The 7793-nt window shown below is 38.1% G+C and overlaps 2 protein-coding genes across 2 annotated transcripts; both read right to left on the bottom strand.

Annotated features, from left to right (window-relative positions):
- Window positions 1–3324: 3324 nt before the first annotated feature.
- Window positions 3325–5112, bottom strand: LOC133788491 (ethylene-responsive transcription factor RAP2-7-like). The gene is made up of 4 exons (XM_062225988.1): window positions 4905–5112; window positions 4685–4815; window positions 4389–4502; window positions 3325–3904 (listed from the first exon to the last, which is right to left on the bottom strand). The coding sequence occupies exons 1-4, from the start codon at window positions 5107–5109 to the stop codon at window positions 3632–3634; spliced, it is 723 nt and encodes a 240-aa protein (XP_062081972.1). The 5' UTR covers window positions 5110–5112; the 3' UTR covers window positions 3325–3631.
- Window positions 5113–5403: 291 nt separating this feature from the next.
- LOC133788490 (ethylene-responsive transcription factor RAP2-7-like) lies at window positions 5404–7462 on the bottom strand. Its single transcript, XM_062225987.1, has 6 exons — window positions 7191–7462; window positions 6329–6982; window positions 5997–6022; window positions 5848–5878; window positions 5645–5732; window positions 5404–5553 (listed from the first exon to the last, which is right to left on the bottom strand). Exons 2-6 carry the CDS (start codon window positions 6859–6861, stop codon window positions 5404–5406), a joined length of 828 nt encoding a protein of 275 aa, XP_062081971.1. The 5' UTR covers window positions 6862–6982; window positions 7191–7462.
- Between the last annotated feature and the right edge of the window lie 331 nt (window positions 7463–7793).

Below are 7793 nucleotides of genomic sequence, written 5' to 3'. Positions count from 1 at the left end.
AAGTGGAAAAAACTACCAAATTAGCTGCAACACAAGCAATGGTTTACGAAAACAAGGTCAACTATGTAAATGAAAATCGCACTTTTAAGAAGAAAAAAAAATTTCCATTACCAAAAATCAAAAATGGAAAGCTCCGAAATGGTTTAAGAGAAGAAGAAGAAGAATGATTTCACCTCTGATGAGAATGAGGGCAATTTCTGATGAGAGCTTCGAACTGTTGCCTTCCTTTGTGAGAATGAGAGCTTCGGACCCTTTACTTTGTGAGAATGAGAGCTTCTGCCCTTCGTGCTTGGCTAATGTCCCGTCCCTTCACAGCTCTGAAATGGTTTATGAGAAGAAGAGAGCTTCGAACCGTGCCTTCCTTTGTGAGAATGAGAGCTTCGGACCCTTCCTTTGTGAGAATGAGAGGGAAGAAATGGTTTATGTGTAAAGTAAAGTGAAGAAGCTAAAAGAGAGAAATGGTAGTCGGGGATGTGACCGGTTGCTTTTACCAATACCCCTGTCAGTTACACTATTTACATTATTTAACTCTCAATTTAAAACCAACCATTAGAAGCATTTGTAAGCTAAATCTAACGGCTAGGGTCAAAGAAGGGATTGTACTGTTCTTGTGAAAAGGTGGGACATTAGCCAAGCCCATATAGTAGTATATATGGTGTCCTCCTGATTATCTAGTGGTGCTACTGGTCCCCTTGTGTTGGTGGTCTTAATTTTGTCCCCCCTCGTTGTGAAGAGGTTCGACACTCCTTATTCTCAAGGTTGTACCAATGATGTGCTGCCAGCATTGCAAGATCAAGATCAAACTTCAAGAGTTGTGTAGTCGCCAACAGTATTTCCTTTGGTAGGCTATGTTGGTTAGGGATTGTAAATAGATATAGGGATCCTTAACATGTTCATTATTGATTGTAATATGTAAAAAAACAATTAATTATTTTATTTTTTAATGACAAGTACTCTTCATAAAATTTTCTAAAAATGGTAATTTTAAAAATAAAATGTGAGGTGACCTCTTTAAGAGTATTAAATAGATAACATGTACATGATCTAACAAATTAGAAGTGCAGTGCCTCAAACATTTTTGTTCATATTCATTAGTTAAGAGCACTCACATTAACATCTCTTCTCTATTCTTCAAAATGAATCACCAAAATCTCATTCTCTCTACTTTATATTACATCATGCATCAGTTTTTCTATTTTTTTATCAACATCATTTAAATAATATTTTTTTAATACATATAATATAAGGGCACTTCTACAGTCCATCAGTTCCATTGGGAGGATTTCGTCCTTCACTAAATGTGAGTTGTTGGATGTGTGCACTTTTTGTGTTCAACGGCTGGATTTAATCTGAAGGCTTTGGATGTGCAAAAATACTTAAATACCCCATATGTGTACCCATTAACCGGCTACCATTTATCTTCGTGTTAACTGCATTTTTTTTTTCAAAAAAACTTATGAAAACTGAATCAGTTTGTTTCCCTCCCCCGACTAACCGAACAAGGTTATTCTCCTCTCCAACTCTGATAAGGACTGTTCAGTTTCTCTGTTTGAAGAACAAGGGTTCACATTACTTAATAAACTTGAAAATGTACTCATGAATTCTTTCCCCCTGGACTTTACTTTGAGTTCCCACTCCAAAGAAAATGAGATACAAAGCCTTGGCCACCCGCTCCCCCGCAATGACGGCCGAAAAGATCGAGGACTCTCACAGGCCTCGTTCCCTCCAACGGGTCGGTCGTCCCAGGAAAATGACCATCAAAAGTGATGCAAGCCCAATGGAAGAGGGCGTACAGCCACATAGTGTGGAAGGTGGCGAACTCCAAGGGCATCCTTCCACCACCCAACCACGGCGTAAGCGAGGTAAAGACTTTATGTAGCAGTTGCCCTTCCTCTTGCTAAAGAACATCTATTTTAAAAAAAAAAAGAGAAGAGGGTAGTCAATGCACGTTGGGTAAACTTTTTTTTTCACATACTGACATTTCTGTTTTTTTGTTTGCTATAACAAAGGACGACCCCGGAAACTGTTCGTGCTGGACGGGAAAAGTCAAATGCAAAAATGGTCCCTTCCTTCTCTTCAGACTCAGAGATATCAGACCCTGAGATTTACATGAGCAGGAGTACATTCCAGAAAGTGGCTTTCAGCATATTGTTCAATCTCCGAACGGACATTGACGAGATAAAGAAGAGAAGGTTTTGCCATTGTTGCCAAGGGGCCAAAATGAAGAGTGTTGACTTATTCAGGGAAAACTTCTTACGTGGCTAATACATATACCAATATGCCCAATATTCATGCAAAATAAAAAGCCCATGCAAAAATTAACTACTAAATGGTAATACGTGTGTCATTCAATAATTAATACATTTAAAAAAAATTATTATTTATATTAAAAATTTGCCACCACATTATATTCATTTCTTATACAGCATAAAAAAAATATAACAGCTTCAGTTTTTGTTACGTTATTTTATTATACATTTGTCTAAGTCAATTATAATAGTTACTTAGTACCAATCAAATAGTTACATGTCCACAATCGTAAATAAGTCTCAACCCTTACCTATATTTACTATAAAACCATCAACAGTACTATTTATTGGACCTAAAAATACTCTTCTACCCCCACTTATTTAAATAGTGCCAACTAAAAAAACACAACCAGTTATACAACTGGTTATACCAAGTCAAAATACTCAAAAGTAAATATTTTAATATCAATGTACATTTGACACTTGGCAAATTTCTAGGCCTCACATAAAGGACTTAGTCCCGTGAGGACCCAAGAATTTCCCATAATATAAATGAACAAAATATTTTTGGAGGAATAATGCCATGTGGGAAGCACTGTAGCATTCTCTAAGAGCTTCGTTAAAATACATCATCTGAATGTAGCATGATTTTAATATTTTTTTCTCTTCTCGACTCTACTACCCTAGCGTGAGTGCTGCAAGGACTAAATATAAATAGCATTTCTAAGATTTACGAGGTTAGTGGGTCCCACCAAGTATATTAAAATGTTCAAAATAAATAAATTAATCATCTGCGGATTCAAGATTCACATCAAATAAAATTGAGGAAAAAGTCAATTTATACAAGTGTTGTGCTCCCAGACCAGTAACTGAAAATTCCTCGGAAAATTCTTTTTTACATTGCATTATGTCTGAAAAGGTACCCAATGGTAAAAATAAATAAATAAATACTTCTATTCGGCTTTAGATGGTAACCCCATTTTTTAACATTATAGATCACATTCTCAATATTCATCAGAAATGTGTAAGGTTATCCAAACTCCAAAGGATAGACAATATTAGCCAATACTCAATATAGCTAATTCAAGAACAATTTTGACAAATCATATCCAAAAGAACATTACAAATATATAGGGAAGAAAACCCAAGTTAGTCAATGCCTTTTAAGCACCAAGATACATCCAACAGAGTAGCTGTAGTAGTAGTAGTAGTAGATAGCAGCAGAGTATGATGATTGGTTTAACATAAAGCCAGATCCAATCGGTGATAGTGTAAGAGCAATCACTATTTGAATAATACAAAGAATAGAAGGGACCAAGGGCTAGTAGTTTTAAGAGATCGCCTTCAACTTTGAGGGGAAGGGAATTAGCTCAAGCCTCATCCTAGGGTGGTGCCTGTGGAGGCTTCACCTGGTAATAGTATTGTGGGGAATTGGTGCCAGTGGCTGGAGAAGTAAAACAGAGATTGTGGGCTGCCGGGTTTAGTGGTTTTGATGAAAGTATGGCAGCGGAGGGAGGGGCGGTTGAAAATGAGAATCCTGATGATGCTGCAGTAGAGAACAGAGGCACCGGGGTTGCAGTAACCTGGCCATGCATTTGCCATGCGGGATGTCCTTGAGAAGAACCTAGTGCAATTCTCTTGTCTGTAGCCCTTTCCTGTAGAATGGTTGAAAATTGAGTTATCTATATATTGATTGTTGTTCACATATAAATATGAATAGCAACACCCATAGACTTGAAAGGAAAAAAAGGCACTAAAGGGGGAAAGTATTTACCAGAAGAATTATTGGCAATTTCAACAACTGAACAAACAGTCCGATGTTATGTAAAAACTTGTACAATAGTAATGGTGTTCTCACTTCTCAGATCCACGGGGTTGATGCTAAAGAGTTATGAACTAAATAACGACTAATATTATGCACACTGTTGGATACTAAATTTTGTAGCTAAGTCATTTCCTTATGGTTGGTCCATTAATGTAGATCCGGAGCACAGAAATTAGTTCCCTAATTTATAACTTGACTGAGTAATTTATGCAACCAGTTCAGTTCTAGTCATAACTTTGCGCTGTTATAATAACGCTGTTTGGGTAAATATGGATACAGAAATAGTGATCAGCCAGGAGGCAATTGAAACTTACCTCATTGGGAAAGAAACTAGGGTATACACCACTTAACAGTAGAGGTTGCTCTGATGTCATTAAGAGTCCTTTGAAAGGTGGATCGCCCAGTGTTGCACTACTATGGTTCTCTATCTACAAAACCAGAATGCAGATACATAAACAATTGGCATATGTTAAATATTGGTCATAATAACAATTTTGTCATTTCAATGTCATAAAAAATTAAAGATATATGGAGAAAAAACTAAAATTTGTCAATTGTATCAGTTAGTACAAAGAAAACAAAAGAACAAGACTATTGTGCCAGTTATTACCCCCAGAAGCTTTCTATTGTGCACATCATAGGGGCCAGGGTGGAACTGGATACGCCCCTCACTTTCCTTCTGACAAGTGCCAAATGAAGAGGTGGACATCCCCAGATTGAGATCAAGATTGTGATTGTCACCTGCATATAAGAGCATCATTAACAAAGGCAACCTTTCAACATTTTATACACAAGGACCACAAAAGGTCGTACAGAATTATCTATCAGACCTTCATGATTGGCTTCAGGAATCAGTTCCCCTTCATAGGTACTCGGCTCAAAGTTGGTGACTGCTTCCCTTCCATTACATTTGATAGCTGCTTTGTCATATGCCCTGGTTTCCAGAAAATCAAAAGGGAGACGTGTTGGATGGAAGCCTAATGAGGTTGAGAAGGTAATAAATTCAGTGTCAGGTAGAGTGTAATTCATGATCATTAGGACCTTGCAGCTTCTACTTCGCTGTCGAATAGCCCAAGATATATATACCTGCATGCAAGCATCGTAACCTCCATGATGTAAACGCGGTCCCCAATTTTAGTTTCTTTTTCTTTGTTTTTCATTCATTCTTCATCTTCTTTTTTCTTATTGAAATATTTTTGATATTTTCTTTTACACAAAAGGAAATAATTTGCAACAATTGAAGTTCACATGAATATGATCGCATAAATGACTTCCATTATTTACCACTGAAGTATAAATTGAAAAAAAATATCCATAAAATATAGTTCCTCACTTTTTGCCTAGGAATTGTCCCATTCGCGCTTCCCATCGGCCACATTTGTGCAGCGTCACTCCTCTATATTTTGAGCTTCCCCTAGAGAATCCAGTGCTCTGTCTGCGTAGTATGTGTACAAATTCCTCCTTGGTCAAGTTCTTCATCTGAAAAATGACAAATGATGCAAATATTTTTAGTCTTGTTAGCATTTGACGAAAGGGATTAGTATTTCTTTGAGTGACAATAGTATCATACCTGTTTTAAATCCTCATCATAATCGCTGAGATTAAAATTAATATCAGCGTCTACTCCCCTGAACTTGATAGCAGCTCGATCATAAGCTCTAAATCCAGAAACCCAAGTCAACCAAATGCATATGATAAACATTTTAAAGGGTTTACGCTCGAGCAAACTTTATGACACAACAAATAAACTAATGCAAAAAAGAAGAAATTTACCTAGCCGCAGCATGGGCAGTGTCAAATCCACCTAAGCAAAGTCCAAAATCCAAATTCGTCAAAGTTTTCCAAAAATAGAAGATCAATAACAGCAAATTTCCTTAATAGGTAGACTTAAAAGTCAGTCTAATAAAAAATTAAATCCATACCCAGGTACACTTGTTTTCCACAATCCCTGGATCAAAAAAGAACAAAAGACAAAGAAGAAAAAAAACAAAAGGGAGAAATAGTCAGTTAAGGCCATACTTGTAGAATTTGTACAGAGAACCATGTCTATAAAAGAGATATTTATTTCCCTGTTGAAACCTCGAATTGCTTAAATAAACGCATTAATTGTCAATTAAAACTAAGCAAACGAATATCGAAATCCAAATAGTCATAATTCAACAAAGCCCCCAATTCATCTTATAATCAAAATACTCATCCAATTTACCGAAACAATAAACAGTTATTGAATACAATTAAGAAGAAATTCACTCACCAGATATGCGATTCCCATCTCCCGGTCCTCCTATAGAAGGTGACCCCTCTATATTGTGAGCTCCGGGACCTGGGCCCCCTCCTGCTCTTCTTCACCGGCTGTTGCTGTGGCTGTGGAGGTGGCGGTGCTTCAAGCATTCTTACCTCACCAGACCCACTCTGGTCGAACCCCAGCTCGATCCAGCTCTTCTTCGAAGACGAAGAAGCCGACGAAGACTGCCCCTGCCAATCCTGAAACTCCCCATTCACTCCACCCATCGGGAAGAACTCTTTCGTTACCACGACGTCGTTTTCAGCACCCACTTTCAGGATATCAAAGTTGAAGGTGTACACCTCGGTCCCGACGGCGCGTGCGGAGCACGACTCGTCATCGCCTACGTTGCTGGACGCGTCTGCATTGACGATTGACGAATTGGAGGTCCCGGACTCGTCCATTGGGGTCCCGGAGCCTTGAGGAATCTTATCAAGGACCATCGACGAGGCATCGTTGCGAGCCGAATCGGCCGAGCGCACATTCAGATTAAGATCCAACATAGCTATTGTTCCTTCAAATTCAGCTCCAGTTCAAGCTTAAAAACAAGAATCCTCCAATTCTCAGCTCCAAGACTATGTACTTCGCTCTTACAGTATCTGAAGGTTCGAACAATGGCTATTCCTAGCAATGAATCGAACGGCGGAAATCGAGCTAATCAGATATCAATACAGACCCATTCCAAACATAATATAAGGTCAAACACAAAATCTAGAAAGAGAAAAAATATCTAGATAATTCAAAAAAACGAGTACAGAGAAACTCGAAGAATGAAGATTGAAGCTAAAGAGAAAGAAAGAGAATAGAGAACAAAATATAACAGAGTGAAAACCTGAAGAAAAAGTAGAGTGACTGTGACTCTCTCCGTTCACCAAAAACCGAGGGAGAGATCAAAAATCGGCGATCGACAGAGAAAGAAGAAGAAGATAGAGAGGTGAAACGGCGGCGTTTAAAGATTCGACCACCTTAAGTAAGTGAAGTGGTGCATTGGTTGTTAAACCAGCGAAGAGTTGAGCGGTCGGCGTGAAACCATCGCCGACTATGGAGGAGAGGGGGGGAGAGAGAGAGATGGGATTTGAGAAGGAAGAGGGACAATTTCCGACCCGGTTCAAAAGAATGGAATATATATAAACATTTTCCTCTCTCTCTCCTCCTCACCTGTTTGATCGGTCACCGGTTATTACTGTGGTGCCAATGGAATTTTCCTTATTGCCACTACTCTACTCTTCTCACTCTTGGTGCTTTGGTCTCGCACTCGGAAACACCCCCACTCTTCTAAATCTTTATGGCTCTGATTTTTTGGTTTTGTTTTCTTTCTCCGTATTTAAGCATTAAATCATATAATTGTTATGCCAAAGTAGTTAATAACTATAAAAACTTTGGCACTAATTTGATAAAAAACGACATTGATGTAAAATTACCATCCAATATATGT

The sequence above is a fragment of the Humulus lupulus genome, chromosome 7, assembly GCF_963169125.1.
Source record: "Humulus lupulus chromosome 7, drHumLupu1.1, whole genome shotgun sequence".
Taxonomy (NCBI): domain Eukaryota; kingdom Viridiplantae; phylum Streptophyta; class Magnoliopsida; order Rosales; family Cannabaceae; genus Humulus; species Humulus lupulus.
The sequence above is the reverse complement of the archived record's forward strand: the minus strand, read 5'-3'. Positions and strand labels throughout refer to the sequence as shown.